The 25,186-nt window shown below is 34.9% G+C and overlaps 4 protein-coding genes across 4 annotated transcripts in view; 3 read left to right on the top strand and 1 right to left on the bottom strand.

The window, feature by feature from the left end:
- Nucleotides 1–4,989: 4,989 nt before the first annotated feature.
- On the top strand, nucleotides 4,990–10,535 carry LOC141845403 (katanin p80 WD40 repeat-containing subunit B1 homolog KTN80.4-like). The gene is given in 11 exon segments (XM_074733465.1): nucleotides 4,990–5,020; nucleotides 5,345–5,475; nucleotides 5,600–5,717; nucleotides 5,814–6,040; nucleotides 6,282–6,384; nucleotides 7,857–7,927; nucleotides 9,309–9,383; nucleotides 9,449–9,592; nucleotides 9,714–9,885; nucleotides 9,987–10,060; nucleotides 10,062–10,535. Coding segments are annotated over 11 exon segments (1,620 nt in total).
- A 671-nt stretch (nucleotides 10,536–11,206) lies between these two features.
- LOC141844914 (4-coumarate--CoA ligase-like 7) lies at nucleotides 11,207–14,510 on the top strand. The gene is made up of 6 exons (XM_074732893.1): nucleotides 11,207–12,229; nucleotides 13,516–13,702; nucleotides 13,784–13,929; nucleotides 14,012–14,079; nucleotides 14,159–14,261; nucleotides 14,347–14,510. Exons 1-6 carry the CDS (start codon nucleotides 11,210–11,212, stop codon nucleotides 14,470–14,472), a joined length of 1,650 nt encoding a protein of 549 aa, XP_074588994.1. The 5' UTR covers nucleotides 11,207–11,209; the 3' UTR covers nucleotides 14,473–14,510.
- A 1,246-nt stretch (nucleotides 14,511–15,756) lies between these two features.
- On the bottom strand, nucleotides 15,757–16,303 carry LOC141845402 (calmodulin-like protein 3). Its single transcript, XM_074733464.1, has one exon. It carries the CDS (start codon nucleotides 16,231–16,233, stop codon nucleotides 15,757–15,759), a length of 477 nt encoding a protein of 158 aa, XP_074589565.1. The 5' UTR covers nucleotides 16,234–16,303.
- Nucleotides 16,304–19,207: 2,904 nt separating this feature from the next.
- LOC141844915 (uncharacterized) overlaps nucleotides 19,208–25,186 on the top strand; it is a 41,760-nt gene continuing 35,781 nt past the window's right edge. Inside the window, exons 1-3 of the mRNA XM_074732894.1 lie at nucleotides 19,208–19,297; nucleotides 19,967–20,139; nucleotides 21,749–21,860. Of these exons, the coding sequence (XP_074588995.1) occupies nucleotides 20,005–20,139; nucleotides 21,749–21,860 (247 nt within the window). The 5' untranslated portion in view covers nucleotides 19,208–19,297; nucleotides 19,967–20,004. The remainder of the gene's footprint in view (nucleotides 19,298–19,966; nucleotides 20,140–21,748; nucleotides 21,861–25,186) is intronic.

The raw sequence follows: 25,186 nt of genomic DNA, 5'->3' as shown, positions 1-25,186 counted from the left end.
TCGAGCCGCTCGGAACCGGCCAATGGCATGCAGCCATGTCGTTGGGGCGATGATAGCCGTTGGATGTCGATCTGACGGGCCTGAGGCTATTTGGGGTCGATAGAGAGCTGAGTGTCGTTTCTAGATCTTTCTAGATTTCAAATTGGGCTTCCCTCCCATCCATCGTAACTTTGTTTGAACAAAAACCCTCGCTATTTTGCTGCCTTATGGCCCTAACAATGGCCATGCTTTTTCGATGATCATCGCTTAGTTTCCTCTCTTGTTTATCAAAGTTGCATGCGAGAGATCGTTCTCCGATTCTCTTTCATTGACTCCATTTTTGATGCGGCTAAAAATTGTTACTGTTCCAATCAAATACTACAGATATCAAACCACCAGTTAATGAACAGTTCGATGTGTTCAGTTTCCTGGATGAGCTAGGACGTGGGAGACGATTAAGACCTGAATACACTTCAAAAAGAGGTTAGACAGGTGCCGGGGACTCTCGGTAGGTCACTCCGACACTCAAGTTAGGATTTTCTGAAAGACAAAGAAATATGGACAAGAAAAAGATAATATTAGTAGAGTTTTCAGAGTCGAACCTGAAATAAAACTGTGGGTTAAGATTTTTATAACCTGCTCAAGGCTTCTCCACGTTGGATGAGTTAACGTCCTTATAGCAACCTGTAAATGGGACCAGATTCGATAGTCATTTCTTTTTGGCCTTATGTGCAGAAAAAGAGGTATCTAAGGGGATTGAATCTAACAACCTCGTAACCACCTATTCATTCTCGGACTGTCGTGTGTCTGTGAGAATATTCGTGTTCGTCTTTAGTAGGTCATGTAAGATAGTGGTTTACAAAAAACGTGAAGGTGGAGCCCAAAATGGAGTCAACCGAGGCGGAGTGACCAAGACAAGACTTAAGGTCGAGACAACCGAGCTGCAGAGACAAGGTCTGCCGAGACGAGGCTAGTCAAGATAAGACAACGAAGATGGTCGAGACGAGGTGTGGGGCCGAGATGGGCAAGACGAGATGGCTTTGGGGGCCCAGGTGGGGGCCAGGACTGAGCCCATGCTAAGTCTGCAGTACGGTCTGAGCCCATGCTTACTTAGTTTCCTATCTTGTTTATCAAAGTTGCACGCGAGAGATCGTTCTCCGATTCTCTTCATTGACTCCATTTCTGATGCGGCTAAAAATTGTTACTATGTTGGATGTTGAAGCGGATGTCACCGCCTTGCACGCATCGAAACGCAAGCCCCTTCGATGTTTAATCATGATGGTAATGTGGAAATCAAGCGATAGGACAATAATGAAGTGATTAGCATTAGCATTATGCGTACCACACTCGACTTTAGTATTTATGAGGATCAACATTCAAATCCTAAACTCCTAAAGATGTTGGGTCTTATGAATTGTGGATTGTAGAGTGGGGAGCTCGAGAGATCAAACTTGACATAGAGAGCTCAGGGCATTAAAGAAAAAATCTCACCGAGCTTGAAGTGGAGAGCTCGAGAAGTTAGGAGTAGAAAGCTTGAGGAATAAAATAGAGACCAAGAGAACTCGGAAAGGAGAACTTGGGGAGTTCATCCCTATTGCCACTGTATTTTGATGTGTTGAAAGGTTGGCATACCGACTTAGTGGAAAGGATCGATCCTATTAGCCTCCTAGGAGAGATCGATCCTCTGATTTAACTTTTTTATATGCACTACCAATGTTGGACTACAGTAGAGTATGTGAGCAGTCTATTAAATTAGAATTGAATTAGGCTATATGAATCTTTCATGTCATTGAATTCAATTCTATATTATATATTCATCTATATTTAAATAATTTTTATTATATTTTTTATTATTAATCAAGTTTTTTTTGATTTTTTTTTCTCAATTAATATATATATTTGTCATCGTCTCATATCATTTAACTGAAATATTTATTAATTTTATAAGTATATACTCATACCATTTTAAATGCACTTTTTAAATTTTTTTTTTTTCAATAGATGTACTTCAATTTTCTCTCTAGTTTTTTTTTTATTTCTTATGTTTATACATCATTTTAATATCCTCATCTCTATTTGTATATTTGATCCATAATCCAAAATTTAGTTCTATATAACATACTATATATATATATATTCTGATACCTGCACATCTTATAATGCGTGACTCTTCCGCGATAAAAGATTCAGGGCGCCTGAAACAGTATTAGTATAATTTTGTATTTTTTTAATTTTTTTTACTTACGGTTAAGCCATTTAAAATTTTTTCTTTATATATTTTATTTTGGCTTTATTATTTTATATTTTTCTATCAGACTTTGAGATTAAGTTATGTATATCATCAATCAAAATAATATTATCCATAAGTAATATCATATATGTTATTTTTTAATTGAGGTGATCATGTCTTACATATATAATGGAGCACGCAGTCATTGAACTTGCCTTTTACTCTACTTGTAATTTTGATTTTTCTTCAAGAGTTTTTTTAGTAAGACTTATTTATATTTATAAATATATAAAATCAATTAAATAAATATATTTAAATAGTTCATTAGGTCAACTGAATAAGCTTAATATTTATGTGTTAAATTCATTAATATTTATGAAAAAAAGATGGTAAATTATTTGTGAATAAAATTTTTGAATAATGTTTATGAATAAAACTTATGAATTGTATTCAATAATAAAATTCTTATTAAATTCATAAATAAATAAAAAAATCCTCAAACAAAATTATAATATCAAATTTACTAATCAACTAAATAAATTTAAAAATGGAAAAGTTTCAAATCAAGAGCTTAATAATATCCAAATGAACGAAATCTAAGCAAGCTCCAAAAAAATCAAGCCAAATTTATACAACTATTTCAACGATTTAGTTCATTCAGTGACTCGTTTTAGAGTTGAAATGTCGATGTTGCTCTTTAAATCTTGCAAAAGAATTATATTCACATGGAAAATAACATGAAATCTAATTGCTCTAGGAGAAAGACACATCAGTTGCCTGTGTTCGACATCAAAGCAAAAAAAGATGGTGTGAAGCATGATAAAGTGGCCCCCGTCTATTAATTAAAGTTGTACCAACAAATTAACTTCTTTTTTTTTTTTTGACAAAATATATTTTTAAAAACTTTAAAATGTTATTAATAAGTGAGTGGCACCTTTATAAATACTTATGTAAAATTAAATTAATTATGTGCCAAAAAGATATTCTATTTTTGTCAAAATTAAAGTTTACTAAAATATAATGTTTCTAGGATGATGCCCTTTTTTATTTCAAAAATTCCTTTATTTCAATACTATTATAATAGATACTTCATAGCTTCTTAATATAATTATTTTTTAAATTTAACTTGATAAAAAAATTATATATAAAGAACTTGTATATATATATATATATATATTTTTCTGTAAAAATTTTTTAATTAATCAAAATTATTTTAATAAAAATTATTTTGAAATTATTATAGTAGCTAAATCATTTAAATAATTGTCTTAATATTTTTTTTGAATTATATTAAAATAATTTTGATTAAATTGTTATAATAATATTTTAATATATGATGGAATGATATTTAGACCATCTTAAAAATGAAATGTCCCTTTTCACGAAAATGATAATAATATGATTTTTTTAAAAAAATTATTTGAATTAATTTTAGAGACAGATGAACTTGCTTAATTCGCCTATTAAATAAATTGGACAAAAATTACAAAGACACTCCAAATTAAGAGACACATCAAATGAGAAATTTTTTTTCAAAAAAAAAAAATAATAAATGGGTGCTTTATCAATGATTTTATTTCAAAAATACTCTTGATTCAGCATTGTTGTAACAACTACTAATAGCTATTATAACATATAAAAATTACCCAATAACTTTTATAACATGTTCAGAAATCAGGATGAATTTAAGATTTACAGGTTGTACACTATGAATAATTACTACAACATGTAAAGTTAGCTGCTATAACATATAGAAGCTATCTAAGGTTAATAGCTATTACAATGTATTTAGTGTGAGTTTAGAATTTAAGATTAATAACTGTTGTAACATGTTCTACAGGATATCAGGATGAGCTGTATTTAGGTTTAGAGTTTATATCATGTAATAATACCTTTTATAATTATTTTAAAGCTGATATAATGTATAGAAGCTATTACAAATAATATTTTGTATAATATTATTCAAAAACTAATTCATCTTAAACACATTATAGTAGCTACTCGAGTAATTTCTATATATTATAGTAGCTACTCGATAGCTTCTATATATTGTATCAGTTATATGTTTATATATTATAGCAGCTATTTGGTTTATATATATATATATAGTATATATGATATATATATATATATATATATAATGCTTTAATAAATGATGAAATTTTTATATAAATAAATTTGAAGTATAGTTTATATACATTTGAAAGTTAACCTTTTTGCTCCCGATATTTTTTACATATGATCGTGGGACATATATGTCTTTGTTAACCTGATTTTTTTTTCAATATGTCTTTGTTAAGGTGCAACTAAGCAATTGAAAATCCCTCTATATAATTAATTATTGATGCTTTTGTTTTTGAGCCCAAACCAAACCATTCATAAGACACTACTTCAATCAAGAAAGCTCCACTTCCTCTTCCTTCCTACTCCGATCCAATTCCTTCCTCTCCCTCCCTTCATTCCTTCCTTCCTCGTCTCCAAAATCCCCCCTTTTACTCCGTCCATTTCGGAGCTTGATAGCGTCGCTGTGGTCGCGGCGGAGGGCGCTGCCGGCAGAGGTCGGCCGTGGCGGGCCTTCGGAGCGGTCTTCTTTGGCGCCCGGGTTCGTTGTGCGTGATTCGTTGGAACATGAGGAGCGGGTCTCGTGAGAGCCCCCGCGTCGCTCCGAGAGGCATGATTCATGACGAGAGAGGTTGATATTGACTCGGAGTTTGGGGATTGCTTGATCATTGCAGGACGAGGAACAACGCATTACTCTTTGTTTTTTGGACGCCAGTTTCATGGCGGCCACCAAAAGGGCTTACAAGCTACGTATCCTTTTCCCTCCTCCTCCTACCTTCTGGTTGATTTTATGCTTGAACTAGGGTTTTTTTCTCCCTTACTTTTTTTTTTTTTTCCTTTTGGGCTTCCAATAAGGAATGCTCGTCTTTTACTTTGATTTTTAAAATTTTGCTCGATGACAAAGAACAATATTTGGCGTAATGGATATGGACCAACCTTACCTGTTTTTTGGGATGGTAACTGGATGTGCTTTTGTTCAAGGGGAAAAACGCGACTTTGATATCTTACCTTGTCTGGATTTGTGATCTCTGTAATTTGGAAATGGGATTTGCAAACCTTAACGATTAAATCTAGAGGAGTTTGTCGCTCATTCTTCCAATGTGAATTGCCTAAAGATAGGGAGGAAAACGTCAAGGGTCCTTGTGACGGGAGGGGAGGACCACAAGGTCAATGTTTGGGCTATTGGAAAGCCCAATGCCATTTTGGTGGGTATTTCTTTTGCCTGTCGCACATTTGTGAGCTTGTTACAGATTTGAATTTCATATTGTTTTTTTTTTTTGTACTTTTGATGGTGCATATATGTCTTAGTACTGATTCAATGCTTTGCAGAGCCTAAGTGGCCATATGAGTGCAGTTGAATCGGTAAGTTTTGATTCATCAGAGGTATTGATTGCTGCTGGTGCAACTAGCGGGTCAATAAAATTGTGGGATTTAGAAGAGGCAAAGAGTAAGACACTTGTTATAGCAATTCTAAAGTCTAAATCATCACAAACAAAAAGCAAGCTGCTTGACATCTTTGGTTCTTTTGTCTTGCCTTATGCAGTTATTCGCACTCTAACTGGTCATAGGTCAAACTGTATAGCGGTTGATTTTCATCCATTTGGTGAATTCTTTGCTTCTGGGTCACTAGATACAAATCTTAAAATATGGGATATCAGAAGAAAGGGATGCATCCATACCTACAAGGGCCATACAAGAGGGATTAATGCTATTAAGTTCACCCCTGATGGCCGATGGGTTGTTTCTGGTGGGGAAGACAATATTATAAAGGTTTGCCTCCATTTCTTGTTTAGTGTGTTTTATTGTTCTCATAAGATTTACAATTGTTAATTTAAACTTATTTCTTCACCCTTGATGTCAACAGCATGAATATTTGTATTTGTAAATTTTCACATCAAACATAACATGGTAGAAGTTTCAGTTTTTTTAAACACGTTATTCTACCTGTTTAGGTATGCATAGCCTAGGCACGCCAATCTAATATGTGTTTGTCATTGTGTTTTGTGAACAGCTATGGGATCTTACTGCGGGAAAGCTTTTACATGAATTTAAGCTCCATGAGGGTCAAATTCAGTGTATTGATTTTCATCCACATGAGTTTCTGCTGGCAACAGGTTAGTCTCAATGTTAATTTTGCTGCATTAACATAAAGGAGCTGAAGTAGTTTAATAGTGGGGAAAAGGCAAAAAGGGTAATTACATTATCTTCCATCCACCCACTTACATTCATCATGTTTATCTGGGGGCTAAACTGAAAGGAACAGAAAAGAAAGTAGTTTAATTGCGGGGAAAAAGAAAAAAGAGAAGTTATGTGATATTCCTTCCACCCACTTCCATTTTCCATTTTTATTCTGGTAAAATCAAAAGGAAGAAATTAATTAATAGAGGATCAAATTTACTTTCACTTCCCTTTCATCCATCCCATTTAGGTCAAACTAAAATTGAGTAATTGGATGAAATTAGTTTCCTCCTCCTTGCCTCTTCCTTCTAAGTAAATATAAGAAATTTTAAAAAAAAATGATGAATTCATTTCTATTCCTATTATTTTTTGTCCTGGTAAACATGCCATTACTAAGAGACTGGGCATATAGTAATATATAAATGGTTTTGACTTGTTGGAAGTTTGCTTGTCAGAGATTGTCGTTCTAGGGATTATAACTTGTCAGCTTAGTCAGGCTGTTCATATCAAGTTATCTTCTGCAATGTGTTGACATAAGTTTCTAAACACGTGAGCTATAAGATCCAAACTGCAGATCATTTTTCATTTCTCAGTTGTCGATTCTGATAAGGCATATGGTTACTTTTCTTTGAATCTTTCATTTTTACCTATCAACTTTTATTTGGCACATCTCTTTGTTCCATGTTACTATGTTAGAAGGGACTTGTTTGAAGTGTAATGAGTAATGTTTCTTTGTTGCGTGTTCCTATGGTACATCTACACTTTGTTTGCATCCCACAATGCTACATTTTTTCATTCTTTTCTTAAGTGAACCTTATTGATTTCCTATTTTCTTTCACCAGTGCTTTTAATGGTTCTACTGTGTATCTCTTGCTTATAAATGAATATGCTGCCAAGTGCAATCATCAGATTCTGCTTGGTGATTATTGGCCCCAGATGTAAATGTTCCATTGAGTTCTCAAAATTTGTGCAATGGACAGATGATGGGTGTTTGGGTTGCATATGCGGTTGGGGTAACTGGAAATTGGGGGTTGGCAAAAAGGATATTTTGCCAAACTGTAGAATTTTTTCATTTTTAGTAAGGATAAATAAATAAATGGACCATCACTAGTTGCAGTTACTGATGTTTTGCAAACTGTGTGACTGAGGCAAAGTGTGACAGTCATGGAGTTGAAGATTTTTTTTGTTCAGTAGAAAGAATATTGTGGTCTCAGGGGTTCTATATGGATATATACAAAAATGATTTGCATGCTCCATAGTGTATTTTTTTGCATGTGCATATAAACCACATGGCTAGTTAGCATGTCTTCTGCTTATGGATGAAACATTGAATAAAATATAATTTGATCTCATTTGTGGTGCCAGTGTTCTTAATTATCATGAACTAATGTTGGCTAATGATTTCCAGGATCAGCTGATAAGACTGTTAAATTCTGGGATCTCGAAACTTTTGAGCTAATAGGGTCTTCTGGGCCTGAGGTATACCTTCATGTGGAAATTGCTTTCTCCATTTTTAGTTTTCAGTCTCTCTAAATTTTTTTGTTGGATTCCCAAATAACATGTAGTTAAATTGTTTTTCCCTTTCTCTTTAGTAGGCCTACCCATGTATGTTTAATAATATATTGATTTAGTCATTCTCGTCACTTGTGGGAAAGCATGCATTCATTTGTGGGAGCAGTGTTAATGCTTTGGTTTGTAAAATTCATCTTCCGGAACTTTGCTTCCATTGATTTACTGTTTGGTTTGAGATTTCTTTGAATAACTTGAGATTTAGCTCCATGTTAATCTAGCACAGGAAATTGCCATTGGTCAAAGGACAATAGAATTCCTAGAGTCATGGGCTGATATTAAAGAGTGAACTAAATTAGCTTGAACAGCTCCTTGAAGAGATGAAAGCACACAGATACTTACGTTTGTCTAGATACAATAGGGAATTGCTGTCAGCCCATCTATCAGAGGACAACAGGATAAATCAGCTGAGTGTGAGAGTTGTCAACTAAATTTGATCTTGATCACCTCCTTAAAGATCTCAAAGCATAAAACTTGGTAGTTTGGTTCTTCTAATTGCCTCTAAGATTTCTCCAATTTGGGGCCGATAATATCAGACTCGACCAGAAATCCAGAAATTAAATCCAGCATGAATGTGACATGTTCTGAAACAAATATTAGAATAAAATCCAGAAATCACGCAGTAAGGCACAAATATAGAAAATGACTTTTAAAATTGATACATTTATCACTTAATTTCTTTTAAAATTGGGAAGTTTTTACATCACATAGATTTCCATTTAGGGGAGGGAATCCAAGTGATTTTACATCACATAAACTAGTTTTTTAAAAATAACTAGCTTATGTTTTTTTTTTGTTTTTTGATTTTTTATTGATGCAGAATGGCATGACCTGTTCATGATAAAGTTAACATGACATAACATAAATTGCCAACATCAAATGTGATTGCCGGAATTCATCTCACTGGTTATTACTTTTTTACTAGAATTCTTTTTTTTTTTTTTAACGAGTATGCTATTTATCTCTTCTTCACTTTGATGGAGCCATGCAGGAAATTGAGAATTTCTCTTGTCTAAGTTGAACTATGAACTCGCATAGAACACGATGCGAGTTATAGCTGTATTCTCTGTTTTTTGCTTACTTTGATTTGGTCATTTTGTCCACCAGTCAATATACTCTTAACTTTGTGAAAACATCCATAAAGAAATCCATTTGGATTTTTATATACTTTTGGCCTTGGTTTTCTGACAACATTTATAATGAAACTGGCGGCAGCTCCACAAATGAGTTATGGTTCTGAATACTAGATCACTTTTATTTTGTGTGGTTCACTTACTGAAATTCCCTCCAGGCTTCTGGTGTACGTTCTATGACATTTAATCCTGATGGGAGAACATTCCTTTGCGGTTTGCATGAAAGTTTGAAGGTACACTCAATTGCTTCATTTTTTAATGACACCTCTTACAAAGCACTAATACGAATTTTGTCCAGGTATTTTCTTGGGAACCAATAGTATGCCATGATAATGTAGATGTGGGATGGTCTAGACTATCAGATATGAATGTTCACGAGGGAAAACTTCTTGGATGTTCATACAATCAAAGTTGTGTTGGCGTATGGGTTGTGGACCTCTCTGTGTGTGTTCTAACTCATTCTATTAGCCTTAAAAAGATATTTTTGCTTCTTGAGAAAACATTAAATTATCACTAAATCTGTAAATATAAAGTTTAATACTAGATGATGTTATGAAATGCAGTGCATTGAACCATATGCGATTGCTAATCCTCGAGTAAATGGTCATTCAGGCCAAAAGTCTACATCAGATGGTAATCCATCTATGCCAGCTGATAACATAAAGTCTAGTATGAGGAGGTTATCAATGTTACAGAGTTCTGAAACAAATTCTAAGGAGACAAAATCATTACCAGGTAGGCTATTCGAATAGTTTTAATTGCATTTTTCATTTCATGTGTTTGGAAAAGTATGAGATATGAATATTTCTCTTTTCTGTAGCGCTTTATATCTAAAGCAATAGTCAGTGCTCCAGGTACCCCTCAAAGAATTGGGGCATGTGCTAGCACGAAGAGTACCTCTGACAGCACCAGCATCTGTTTCTTCCTCTGTAAAAAGAAGTTTATCAAAACTTCAGTCCACATCCAACCTTCAGACCAACAAAGCAGATATAATACCTGTGATTGTTCCAAGAGAGAGCCTGAGGGTACAAATGCCTTCTGATTTTACTAAAGACTCTGGGGTTGGCAAAACAACATCATTTGATATCCAATCAAAATTTACTGAATTTTGGAAGGTGTCAAACATCAAAGAGAATTCAGATAAAACAGATATATCCATTCAGTCTGGATATTTGAGCAGTAGTAATATTGAACAAAATGAACTTCTGGGTCAAACTCCTGTTTCTTCTGGTAATGCTGGAACTCAACGTGTGCCAGCTGATGAAAATAATCTGGATGGCATTAAGAATTTGATTAAAGGAAGGATTAGATCTAATTCATTCAGAGAGCCACGTTTGCACTTTGATCAGGAAAATTGTAAGTTTGATATCTTAGATCTGGGTTAAATCAAGCAACTAATTTTTGTGCTTTAATTTTGCACATTAACCTTATTACGTTTTGTTAGATTTTCATCCTTTCAACTTATCGAGATTTCTCATTATTATTGTTGAACACTGTTAGTTATAGGACATTCTAAATCATACATCAGCACTATTCTATGTTATTTTGTATTTCTCCTTCAAATGAACTATACTTGTAGATATTACGTGATCCTGTGAGTAAATATTTCTTTGCAAACCTTGGTTGAACTAATACAAATACAATCTTGGTTGAACTAATACGAAACTGCTGAGTTGGATCTATACAAATGCTGACCCTGTCAAGTGTCACCTCCAAGAAATTAAGGATTCAAGGAAGAATGTATTGATACGATAATATGAGAGTATTTTAAAAAATAAAAATTTATAATCATTATAATAAAATTGAATAAGAATATTTTTCAAGAATAAAAATATGCTAAGACGAGACGAGAGACTGTTATTTTGATGATAAATAAAAAAAATATTTTTTTATGATGTCAATAAAAAAAAGGCGTACTTTTGATTTTTCTCGTTAATCAATTTTTTTTTCACCCAGTCCAAAGGCCATTACTTCTGTGCTGCTCTGTTCGGTTCTGCCTCTGACTCTGCCTTTCTGAGGAATAGACAGTCGGTGCAGTGGGTCATCTGCTCGACTAAAAATGGAATCGCGAGTTGTCCTCCAACAGCGCCCCCCGCCGCCACCTCCATCGGCGCCGTCCCCCGATCCTCGCAGCGGCTTCGACGCCGCATCCAGAACCTTCCACAGCTTGCGTCCGCACGTCCCGCTTCCGCCGTCCGATCGCCCCCTCTCCTTCGCCGCCTACATTTTGTCCCTCCTCCCCTGCCCTCTGCCCTCCCACCCCGCCCTCGTCGACGCCGCCACCGGCCACTCCATTTCCTTCTCCGATCTCCTCTCCCGGGTCCGCTCCCTCGCCGCCGCACTCCGCTCCCGCGTTGGCCTCGCCAAGGGACACGTCGTCTTCATCCTCGCCCCTGCAGGCCTCGACGTCCCCACCCTCTACCTCGCGCTCCTCTCCATCGGCGTGGTTATTTCTGCCGCCAATCCCGCTTCCACCCCGGCCGAGCTCGCCGGCCTCGTCGCCCTCTCCGATCCCCGCGTCGCCTTCGCCACATCCAACAGCGCGAGCAAGCTCCCCCGCCACTTGGCCACCGTCCTCCTCGACTCGCTCCGCTTCCGCTCGCTATTCGACGGGGACGGAGAGGAAGTCGCGGAGGAGGTCGAGCAGTCGAACGTGGCCGTCATACAGTACTCCTCCGGGACGACGGGGATGGTGAAGGCAGCCGCGCTGTCGCATCGCAACTTCATCGCGATGGTCGCGGGATTCCACGCGACCAGGAAGCCGAAGGCGGAGGTGTTTCTCTTGGGAGCCCCCCTGTTCCATTCCATGGGTTTCTTCTTTCTGCTGAAAGCCCTGGCGTTGGGCGAGACGACGGTGGTGATGGGGGGTAGGGGAGGCGTGAAGCAAATGCTACAGGCGGCAGAGAGGTATCGGGTGACCGCCATGACGGCGGCGCCACCCGTGGTGGTCGCGATGGCAAAGTGGCCGGAGCCGCTAGACTTAGAAGCTCTGGAGGACGTCACCTGTGGCGGCGCGCCACTCCCTGAGGCTGCAGCCGAGCGATTCATGAGGCGATTTCCACGCGTGGAGATCCGTCAGGTATGTTACTTTAACCAAGGAAATTCGTTTATACATTATTTACCTCTGTTCTTGAACCTCATTTATACATTTTTTTACTTCTGTTCTAGAAGACTAGAACCTCATTCAAAGCCCGGCCTTTGCCTTACTCTTGAAATTAAAGATTTTAGATAAGGTTTCTTGTTAGTTCGGGACAAAAGTTTTTCACCTTTGCACAAAAGATTCATATTTTCTTATAAAAGTTTGCTTCTAGAATTTCTTGTGATTTTAAGACAGAAAAATCCCATAAATAATCAATTCCACTGCCAGGGTTGTGGAATCCGTGTCAGACATTACTTTTTTATTCAATAATGGTCCACTATAAAATTGAAGCTTTTTATCATGATATAATTTATATGATTTATACTATATTATGGAGTGATTTATATTTTGGCTCTGTCCCAGCTTGGTCCAGTATAATAAATGAGGTCAGTACTAGATGAGATTGGGAGTATACAGAGTTCTATTCTAGTGAGTCCTTTCCAACTTCCTATGCTAGATGAGCCATTCTTCTATCAAATAAGGTCTACTAGCTTTCGAATACCCAATGGGACGAACCAAAAGGAGGACGGTCTACCTTCAGGATTAGTCGGGCAAAACGCAGACACCTAGATTATATAATTCCTTGCTTGGTTCTTCATTTAGATTAGACCCGTGATGCGTGTGTGCTGAATCCACTATGGCTAAATCTGTTCTCGGTGAGAATTGGAAAATTCCTCAACTAGGGTGTGTAATGAACAAGTGATTTTAAATTGGGAAACTTTTTCTTTTAATATGTATGAAACAGAGAATAAGGTTTAGACTATACTCGAATCAGAAATTGAATTTTGACAGGCAACATGTATTTTTTTCTTCAAAAATGGTCGTGAAATACATGGATAGCAATATCCAAACTACCGTCTTTTGTTTTTTTACATGTGCATCCAATAATATATTCTTTGTCACTCAATGGGGTTGGTATACCCTACTTGAGAGGAGAGATAAATTATTGATTGAATTAGATTAGATGCAACAACCAATGCCCATAAGTTCCTTCTGATAGAATCAGATGTAACAACCTGGTTTTCAGTTTCCTTGTACAAATATGTTTAATACTGAACCAGGTGTGCAGAATTGCAGTTAGTTCCTTCAACTAATTTGCATCTAGTTCAATTTGTTTCCTTGCAGTGCTACAATAAGTAATTACTTTTGGTTAGACAACTGGTCTTTCTCCGTGGAAGGGCATATCAACGTTGTTAGTTAATTTACTAATGATTGCAAGATGGCAGGGATATGGATCCACTGAAGGTGGAGGCATATCTAGGATGATCTGTAAAGAAGAGTGTCGTCGGGTGAGGTCTGCTGGTCGCCTCTCCCACAACGTTGAGGCTATGCTGGTGGATAATGCCACAGGAGAAAGATTGTCAATCGGCCAAACTGGAGAACTATGGGTTAGAAGCCCTTCCGTCATGCTAGGTAATGAAACAAAGCCAATTGATCATTAATCATCTCGGCTTGCTTTAAAACTAAGTCAATGGATTATCTCACTGTTGTCAGGTTATGTCGGAAATGAGCAAGCAAATGCAAACACCTTCGATGCCAATGGTTGGTTGAAGACTGGTGACCTCTGTTACTTTGATGAGGATGGATTCCTTCACGTTGTGGATCGGTTGAAGGAATTGATTAAATACAAAGCCTATCAGGTCAGTGCAATTAGTCGCTCTACATGGAATAATTAAAAATCTTCCCACAATTTACCGAGTAGGTCACCATGGACAATTGTAGGTTCCACCTGCTGAGTTAGAGCATTTGCTTCAATGTCTACCGGGGATTGCTGATGCTGCAGTGGTTCCGTGAGTTCAACTGATCAGTCGAACTTTGACTTCTCTGTATTTTGGATCTATCCTACAGTAATTTCTGCTTTCTTTCTAGTTATCCGGATGAGGAAGCAGGCCAAATTCCTATGGCTTTAATAGTTCCACAGCCAGGATCCACCCTCAGTGAAATCGAAATAATGGATCTCATCGCGAAGCAGGTTTATGTATCTTTCTCAATTGTATTCAGAAACCTCATAACTTGTGGATTTGGACTGATTCCTATATATCTTTGTCCCGTTGTAGGTAGCACCATACAAGAAGATTCGCAAAGTAGTGTTCACTAACTACATACCGAAAACGCCATCAGGAAAGATCTTGAGAGCTGCATTGCGCAACCATGCAGTTTTCAACTCCTTGTCTAGACTATAATGTGGATTAGTTTTCAAAAACAATTATGATGTGGATAAAGTGACTTATTTATATTTCATTATAATATGATCTCGAGTTTGTTCATATTTCCAAAAGTTTATTTGAACATATACTTCGTATTCGATATGTCTGGACTCAAAATTTCTGCTTGTTAAAGATACCAGAAGCTGAGTCCAAGTGGAGTTCTAGTGAAGAGTTGAAGGGGAGAGTGCAAATTTGTAGGAAATGCATCCTTGTACAAAGTTTAATGGCAGAAGAGCAGATTGAGGTGATTCTTATATCAGATATCATGGCTAAAGCTTGTGATTTCAAACTTTGGTTCGAATAGTCGATAGAGGATGATCGTTGCTCTGTTTGTCATTTGAGTGATTCAAGATTGCTCAAGGGGTTTGAATCGATTTGAATGAATGAATAATCAGTTTTGCTCAATTTGTCACCAAAGTGGATCGAGTTAATTTAGTTGGGAGGGCAAAATTTTCCACTTTTATTTGATGGAATTGGTGATGCTTTGATCGATTAGTAAACAAAGTATATATGGCAGAAATTAAGAAATCAGAATAAAAATATGCATACATAAAAACATCATAACATCTATAGTTCGATACCATTAAGTACATAAAAACACAAGTAGCTTCCGATTATCCTTCTCTCTCTTCCCCTCCCAAACACTAAAGTGATTTAGTGATCCAATTATGGAGGAATATCATATTTATTCCATCTATGTTTTCTCTATCTTTTAGATGCCTTAGAACCTTTCATTCATCATATTTTTCTTGTAAAAGCCACAACTTCCTAATCAATCATTATACTTAATATATTCCTAGCTTGATAGCCCAAATCTTTAATATCAAATGCTTTAACTATTTCTTCAATACACTAATATTATTATCATGCAATGTAATAATAATGTAAAGATAGATACAAAACCTAGGCATATATTATATGATCAAAGAGCTTAACGCTCTCGGGGTATAGCTGAGTTGGTTACGACGAAGCAGAGTTGTAGAAGAGGACAAGTGTTTGAATCTCGATGAAGCCGAAACAATATTTCAGAAAAAAATAATTAATGATTAAGTTGATTACGAAGGCAATATCCTCCTCAGCCAATTACAACTTCTTGATTTACCTTTTAACTAATAGAGCCGACCTTATGGGGCCGTTGGGTGGCGTTGCTGAAATTAATTCTTAAGTATTGTTCCTTTTCCAAGAAAATATAATTTATTAACAAGAAAGAAAGCTCAAGATGATGATGTAGATTAGTAATACAATGAAAACTAATGTTAATTAATTAATATCTGAGGGCTGCAAATTAAAGCCGCCGCCCTTCATCATCTGTTTGAACTCCTTGAAGTTGACCTTGCCGTCGCCGTCAACGTCCACCTGGCTGATCATCTTCTTGCAGTCCTCGAGGGTGATCCCCCGCCTGAGCCCCAGGGAGCTGAGCACCGACCGCAGCTCCTCCGCCGTGATGAACCCGTCGCCGTTCTGGTCGAACACGGCGAACGCCTCCCGTATGCCCTCCTCCGGGTCCTCGTCCCCGCGCTCGTCCATCATCACCGACCGGCACAGCGCCCCGAACTCCTCCACGTCCACGCGCCCGTCGCCGTTCACGTCGATCTTCTCGATCATCGCCGCCAGCTCCTCGTCCGTCGTCTGGATGCCAAGCTTCTTGAGCGACTCCTGCAGCTCCTCCTTCGTGATGCTGCCGTCGCCGTCCCGGTCGAACATCTGGAAGACGCGCTTCACCTCCGACGGGTCCATTTCCGGCTCCGGGCCCCTATCTATTAAATCAAGCGGTGTTTGCGGGATCGCTACACCAATTGGATCGATCGATCGAGGGGGACGTCGGATCGGAGGAGGAGGAGAAGCGATCGATCGAGGCTAACTAAGGCATGCCATGCAAGATGGAGGAGGAAGGAGATCGAAGACTAATTGTTTATAGCTTAATTATCAGGCAATTAATATATATATATATATATATATATATATATATATATATATATATATATATATATATATATATATATGGAGAGGAGCTAGCCAATAATTAAGGATATCCATGCAAATTAAATTGAAAGGAAAAATATCAGTTGTTGACTGTTCTTAATTAATTACATTGCCCATTATCGATCGATTTGATCTGATCGAGAGGCGAGGAGGAAATTATGGCGGTTGTTGTTTTGAGGTGGTAGCATATATATGTATGTATACTAATATTAGTGGAGGGGAAGATATAATTAGGAAAGCCAGACAGTACATTATAATTAATTATTAATTATAAATTATATATCTATTTATTTAGATTTAACTATATTAATGCATGGCTAATATTTTTTATATTTATGTAATAGATCTAGAAAACACATATGGCAGATAATAGATATAGTTAATTAATTTGTATGAATATATATAATGGTGCTAGTTTGATGACTTTGAAATGCGCCAATGAAGTTCAATCATATCTCAAATAAAGTTGCTTGTAAAATATATATATTGTAAACTCTCGATTTGAAAATAGAATTTTTTTTAGCTTTAGTTGACTAAAGGATTGGTACAAGCGATTAAACTTTTGACTTGCAATAGTTATTTAATTTCTTGCCTTTCATTTATTTAGATCTGATCTTGAAATAGGCAAGTTTTTAATCCATTGTTCGACATGTGAAGGAAGATATGCATGCCTAATCAAAGATCTTACTGATCTATCGATTTCTATCTCCATTTTAACGATCTTGATTTTTTTTTTCTATATTATAACTAATATCAGTAGTTGATTGCAGTTGATAAATGCGCATCAAACAAAGAAGACTTATTTGACTTTATTAGAAAAATTATGAGAATGTCATGATGTAGCACATTGAGTATGCGTGATTTTATATTGTACTTTTAATATAGGTTAGTAATTAATGCTTAATTTGAATAATATGATATTTTGAACATGTTATTACTAACTCTTAATGCTAGATATTTTCTTTTTAATTTTGAATTGTGTTGGTTCTTTAATCACAATTTATAAGGTTTGGATAAGTATTCAAAATAGGGTTATAGGTTTATTAGTATTATTAGTACGTGAAAGTAGTTTAATTTTTTTAGTTGGCGGTAATTTTATAATAATTATGGATTATTTCTAAGCAATGTTTATTGTTGATAATTTTTTATTTTAGTATATTAAAGTGATGTAAGTATTTTGATTTGAATATACCATAGCATCCTCAATTTTATTTGCATCTAGCTTTACTATTGAAAGGACAAACACTTTATTCCACTGCTATATAGTGTGAATATATTGATTGGGTGACCGAGCCTGTGGAACCGCTAGGATGACAGATTTTATATTTTACGAAGTCAATATATTGATTGGAGGTTCAGAAACAAAAAGGATGCCTACACAAACAAATATTTTTCATGAATGCATGGTAACATGTAATGTAACAAAATATTCAATTTGATGAGAAAAATATACATATATAATAATATTTTTTTAAAATAAAATAAAGATATTGAATATTGAAGAACATAATTATAAATATTTTTAGTTTAATAAAAAAATATTCAATTCTTCATTAGAAATGAAAAAAAATAAGAAAAAGGATATTTTGGATAATATATATGTTATTTAATTTTTTTCTTTATTCGAAGTAAACAATGTATTTGATTGATTTCATTAACTTCCTCAATTGAAGTAAATAAGCACACCAAGTAAAAGATTCTTTTCCTTTTTCTTAGGAAATTTTTTCCACTTTGAATTTCTTTCTTTCCTTAATCTACACCTCGAAGTAAATAGAATCTTAAGCAAGTTTTTTTTAAAAAAATTTAAATAATACAAAATGTTTGTTAATATGTTAATTATTTTTTAAATATGATTGAATTCTATTCCTCTCCTATATTAGTATTATAATGATTACCATTATTATTTCTATTCTACTTGAATATTCATTTAAAAATAGGATAATATATATAACATAACTATTTTAACTTTTAAAGAACAATTTTCTATTAAATTTATTTCTATTATTATTGTATGAAAGAATCTAATAATCTAAAACCATAAAACATACACGTCAATCTAACAATCTAAGATACCACTCAACCCAAATTAAACATGTCAAGTCCAATTAAATTGTTTGACTCAATTCAAATTAAATCAAAATTTCACCGAATATAATCTTCAATGTGATCCGATTTAATTAATTAATCCTAATTACATCTATATTTATATATTAAATAGAAACTTCAATGTAGTTTAAATCTAATTTCATAATTAGGTCTAATTGAGCGTAAATCCATTTTAACCTTAATATCGATTTAGCACCAAATTAATCTATGATTTGCACTAAAGCCAGAACAAATTACCCACACTATAAATTTTTAAAAACCAATTAGCTTATTGAATCAATTTTATAAAACTATAAATGACCTCTATTTTCTTCTAGAAAAGTTTATTTAAAAAGGAATTTTTTTATTGTTTTCTTTCAAAAATTTTCTCACTTTTAAGTTTATTTGAGAAAAGATTATCACAGACTCAAAACAATTTTAAAAGAATTAAATGAGTAAATAAAAAATTTGGAAAACACATTTAATAATCTCATCCTTTAAAATAGTCACAGATAACGAATGCAATATGTTAAATTGTTTGAGGTAAAAAATAAAATAGAGATAAAGGAGCAAAATGAAAATTTGCCATATAAAAACGAGTTCCTCGGACCAAACCCGAGCCGGCACTCATCGCATCCTTGGTCTACCACGCACCGCCGCTAGTGTTATTCTCATCTCATCTCCAGAAGCTTCTTCGCCAGCCAAAGCAATCGCGAGCATTGTGCTCCCTCCGGTAATCCAATCCCTCTCTACTCTTCTTCCCTCCGTTCCTATTCACCATCGATCCCTCGGATTGCTAGCGTAATCAACATCGAGCTCGAAATTGCTTGGATTCGTATTTACGTTGCTGATCGTCGAGCTCCGATCGTTTTAAAGATATTTCCTGATTCTTACTGTTGATTCAAACGCCTGAGAAATAGTTCTTTCGTTGCAAGTTTTAGGATAAATGGCGTAGCTCGCAATTGCTAGTTGGGTGTTGAGGGTTCAGGAACACTGCAATTTATTGTCAGTGAGAGGACTTTAGAAACCTCAGCAAATTTTCATGTATACAACATCCAATCTTCTACTTCACGATGGTGATTCCATTCTTCAGTTACAGTATGTAAGTTTATATGTTCAAGAGTTTATCTCTTGTTCAACTCGATGCTCTGCAGCTGCACGATGTGTATGTCAAATGGAGTCTTCTAGATCGACAATGCGCACCAAATTGTGCACAGGATGTATTGCTAGAAGAAATTCTATTAGGTTATTTTATGAATTCATCAAAGAATGAACTTGATTTACTATTTTGGAGTCTAAACGGTAAAATAAACATTTTTGACTTGGCTACAATTGAGACGTACCACATTACCTACAAGCTAATGCAATCACTTACTAAAGCATTGAATTTCATTGATTGCAGCATCACAGAAATTGACCAGTCAATACTAGCTGGTAACCATGTTTAAAAAGCCAGTGGAGGCAAAATTATCACAGAGATTGTCAGGCGCAGACAAGAAGAAGCTACGAAGAACTGTAAAGGAGAAGTTTCAACATGCTTCTGATGCTAATATCGACGAAATTCTTCCCCCTAAGGTGAAAATTTCTATCTAGTCCTCAAGATGATGAAAATATGAAATAACATATGTGTTAGAAGTTCATGGGATTATTATAAGGGTAATTATTTGTTTCTTTGCAACTGTACTGTATCATGCAATCATTTTCTTTTTGTTGTGACATGTGCTCAAGGAGTGCATGGTGTGAATGAAAGGACCAATTTATTGTGTCTCATATTCTTTCTCTTTCCATTATTCTTATCAGTTGTTTTTCTGAAAATTCCTTCAACTTGTGTGCTTAGCTTTTGCAGACTTATGATTTTGTACTTGTGAAGTTTATTAAATTATAAATTTATAAAATTTTATCAGCATGTGCAATAAAGAGAAAAGATACAATAAGCTAATTTAAATGGAAGCATTTGTAAGAACATTTGATCTTGCTCCTAGGTCCTAACATTATTACTGATGCATTATGATTTATGAAGATAGTGATTGGTTGGGATTGTCCATAAATATTTAAAAAAGGTCAATGCTGAGAGGAAGCTGAAGAAAAAGGGTAGTTTACTCCATTTCTCTGCAGTTAATTTTTGAAAACACATATCATGCTTGCATTATGTAAATTTGAAGATATAAGATCCTAAGTTGATCATAATATCTGACTGAGTGCACAGTTAATGCGAATAGTACAAATGAAAATATTCTAAAATGTCATGATATTCGTTGTAGCATAATAATAAGTTGGAATCTTAAAAATAGAACTCAGAAATCTCCATGATGATCAAAATGGCTTACGATATCAATGTGTAAATCAAAGCGAAGTAGGTGAATTCATTCAAGTTTTTTTTGTAATTAGCCTTGATGGTGGATCTCTATGTATGGTGGATCTCTATGTGTAAAACTTGGTTTAGGTTGAAATTTCACAATTCATAGACAAAAAAAAAGTCATTGTTAGGTGCAATTTCATGGATCTTAAGATGTAGTCAGATTAAATGATATCCTGTAAAATTAACATCATCCACAGTATGATACTATCATCTATATATGACAAACAGAACTTTATATATGATACCAGAGATGTTTACACAACATCTATGACATCTCAGTTGACAATCCTCTAAATTTCATCAAATGGAATAAAGAAAATCTATGATCAATTAATGCATTGTCGCTGCAACTTACTAATAATGATGCTTGTAATTTAGGTAGGATTTGAAATTTCCTCTTGGTAAATGTTTTCTAATAATAACTATTGAGATAATCATGGTCGTGCTCTTTTGTTTAATTGCATTCAGAATGTATTGTTTTTTAAAGATCCATCGGGGCCTCCTTGTTGTTATTGTTGTTACTACTATTGCTGCTACCAGTTATGCCCCAACTATTTAGGTTCTCTCTATCATTAAATCACCTATGCTATTTAACAATCATAAAAAATTTTATGTTGTGCACTTGCTTATTATTTAATTAATTTTATAGATTGCTGCATCAATGTAACTAATCACATGTAGTATAACTTTGTTCCTTGTGATTCGAAGGTTAATTTTTCTATTTTTGTCATTTTTAATATTTTTTACTATTCTACTTAGTTTCTTAATCTGTAGTGGGCTACTCCTTAGACTTTTTTTCCCTTCTTTTTTGCCAAAACATTTTAGGCTGAGATTACAGTGGTCAAGTGCTCAAACAAGGTTCATGTATATGTTATAGAAGGAGGGTTGCCTATGCTATTCGATATTGATGGACGAGGAACTGAGATATACCCAACAGGTGTTTGCAATTCACAGTTTCAACTTACATCTACTTCACATTTCAATTATTTGTTAATGAGTTTATGTTACCTTAGTGGGTAATAATGGATCAATTCATAATAAACTAATCCAATAAAATGAACTTGGTGATGATCTAGATTTACTTTTGTTTTTCTTCTATTTAACTATTAATTAATTATTTGTACTTTTTATTGCAAATCTAGTCTATGTTTGGCTATTTTGAGGTATCTAAAAGTGATCCATCCCTCTTCTTCTATCACTTTGGACTTGTTTGGGCTTTAATTCATTTTGATCGCCTTTGTCACACTTTTTCTCTTGCAAGTGTGTTGCATGAAGTATCAAAGTTGAACTTTGGTTTACATGTTTCATTTCATGCTTCCTTTTCTCCTTGCAATTGACTAGATACAATGTTGTTTACTCCCCTCATCAACCCTTAAAAAACTTATGGATTATGCAACTTATTCTACACATATTTTATCTCTTTTCCCTTCAACTCGTGCTCAAGTCCATCCTATGCTCATGTTTGCCTCCACACTCCTTTTCTGTGTTGACTAAACCAACAAAGAAGACACGAAATCCTTCTGTGTATGATGTTAATGTGCAAGTAGACTTGACAATCCCATATGAGGTTCTCCTCATGTGGTGATCTCTAGCATCATGCCATGATGAAGATCTCTCCTCACTTTGTGTCTTACAATCTCCACCCTCAAAGTGATGTCACATTGTGGGAGATCATCAAGACAACCAAGATCACCTTTGTGACTTGGGATAACAATGAATTGGGTTCCTTCGATTTATCCCCTACATAAATTCATTTCCATTTAGCTAATCAAGTACTTGACCCATTAAATACCCACATAAAATCTTAAAGTTGACACTTGTATCCACCCATTTAACTAAATAGATACTTGTCAGGTACTTGAAATTGATACAAAATGGGTGGGGTAGTTAAGTAGACATCAAATAATATAAACACAAATAATAAAAATTAAGTACTATTTCATACCAATACTATCAACAAATCCTAATAGAATCATTAAAAAACATAAATACAATTTTAACATCAAAACAAATATTATCATACAATAACAATTTAAATATCAAAATTACTATTTACAATTTAAACAAATTATATATATATATATATATATATATATATATATATATATATATATATATATATATATATATATATATATATATTCTATTTGTGAGTACCTTTGAAAGGGAGCCTTGGCGCAATGATAAGTTGTTGCCGTGTAACCCAGAGATAAGTGATGCAAGTCTCGGAAACAGTCTTTTGCAAAGCAGGATAAGATTGCATACAATAAACCATTCTCTAAGACTCCGCATTGGCGGGAGCTTCGTGCATTGGGCTGTATTTTTTTTTATTTGTGAGTATCTATAAGTACTCAAACCTGGTTAAATACCTATAAATATTTGACTTGTAAAGATAATGGGTACCTGAAGACCATTTAAGTTAGCTCCTAGGGATACTTGAGTAAACGGGTACCCATGTGTGCTCAATTAAATGGGTACCCATTGCCATTTCTACTTATGTATGGCCAATGCTATTCATGCGCACCAACAATGATGTTGCTCTATTGCAGATCAACCACAACAATTTGGTTGGCTCAGAGTTTGTTAGGCAAAGAATTAAAATTGAGTGCAAAATAATTTCAAATTACAACAATGATTATAACTTCCAAATATATTTGAGTCAATGAATATCAACCCCTTAGATTATTATCAAACCATAACATTCATCCTCATAATCACATTTATGTTTAGAAAAGAATTAAACACCTCAATGTATCCTACACATCCTTTAGGAGACACCACTGTAGGATTGCTGACGTTGATGAGGGGTGAGTTGAAAACACATTAGCAATTTGGTAGAGTTAATCATGCAATAAAAATATGAATAGAAATAAGAACAATGCTAATCTCATACGAAAACAACTTCCTTTTCTCTTTACAATTGATAAAACTAATTAAGCATAAGAGAAAATCTGAAACCAAACATGAAAAAGAAGTGACCTTTCAAGAGTTGAAGTATAAAAGAACTCCAGCTCTTTTCACATTATGGAGAGCGCTTACAAACATGAAAAAACAATTTATAAACAAAGAATTGCAGTATGAGAGTTGTTTCTTTGAGGCCCCATTTCTCTCCTATTTATAGTCTCAAAGATCGACTAAGTGGATACATTTTGTTTAAATCTAGTCGGCTCAAATCTTCTTCAATCAACTAAAATGTAGATCTAGGAAGCCTTATTTGCCAATGGCTACTCTTTAATTGACTCAACACTTATTTAGTCAACTCAAATCCTTATCAGTAGACTCAAATTCTCATCAGCCGAAGTTAGTCAACTCAACTGTATAATAAGTTCACAACCTTATCTGCAATGGATAATACTTCTAGTCAACTCTAACATGGGTTTGCCAACTCAATTCTATGTCAATCTAAACCAATTCCAGTCAACTCAGATGGACGTTTCTTTGAACTTTATCCACTGAATAGATAGTTTTTGAGTTGACTTAAAACCTCTTAAGCGAACTTAATTCAAATAAAGAGTGACATCTGTTCTATAGTCGATTTTCCAATTGACTTAAGTCACTTTCAGTCAACTCAAGTTGAAATTAAACCCTTATGTTTGTGAGTAGTTAGTCTTCTGTTGACTACTAAGTCAACTATTCAGTTCATTGAACACTTAATCCGAACACCTATTTGTTGGTCGAGCACATGCCTAGATAAACATCTTCAATCTAGAAAACTAGATTATAGTCGCTAGTGTAATTTTGCAAGACTCGTCTTCATCAATGATGCCTCTCTTCATCAATGATGCCTCTGATCAATCTTGAGCTTTTTGAGCATCCTACTAACGTCTTTTGTATCTGCTATGCTAACTTGCCAACACCTATTGAGCTTCTCCATTTGTCAAAACCTATTGACTATTCCCTTTTCCAAGTATCCGACCTACTTAGATTCTCTAACCTCAACACTTATTAATTTATCTTGCATCAATCAATTTAGGATTTAGGGTCATGTTTCTGCACCGACATACTTGAGAAAGACGTAAAAACAACTTGACATCAGACTTGACCACTTGGGGTATGATTGCGCTAACAACCATAAAATATGACAAGAGTTGAGCTACTTAATTCTCATGGCCAACAAGCTCTAAACACATTTCTAAATTGGTTAGCTTGCTTGGAATTTTTGGTTAGCTAACATGGATTTTTCTTTTTTCGAGATTGATGTCGTAACACAAGCATGATTTGTTGAGATAATATTTGTTATTGTCTCCAAAGAATTTAGGAAAA

Source organism: Curcuma longa, chromosome 14 (assembly GCF_044706935.1).
Source record: "Curcuma longa cultivar G26 ecotype Majalengka, Jawa Barat chromosome 14, ITB_CL_G26_1.1, whole genome shotgun sequence".
NCBI classification, from domain to species: domain Eukaryota; kingdom Viridiplantae; phylum Streptophyta; class Magnoliopsida; order Zingiberales; family Zingiberaceae; genus Curcuma; species Curcuma longa.
Note: the sequence above shows the minus strand (reverse complement) of the source record. Positions and strands in the feature narration are given on the sequence as shown.

Excerpts from the sequence above, each read along its gene's own strand:
- LOC141845402 (XM_074733464.1), bottom strand. The coding sequence starts at position 16,233 with ATGGACCCGTCGGAGGTGAAGCGCGTCTTCCAGATGTTCGACCGGGAC.
- LOC141844914 (XM_074732893.1), top strand. The coding sequence starts at position 11,210 with ATGGAATCGCGAGTTGTCCTCCAACAGCGCCCCCCGCCGCCACCTCCA. Across the intron at positions 12,230-13,515 it reads CACGCGTGGAGATCCGTCAG|GGATATGGATCCACTGAAGG; the intron begins GTATGTTACTTT and ends GCAAGATGGCAG. Across the intron at positions 14,262-14,346 it reads TGGATCTCATCGCGAAGCAG|GTAGCACCATACAAGAAGAT; the intron begins GTTTATGTATCT and ends GTCCCGTTGTAG.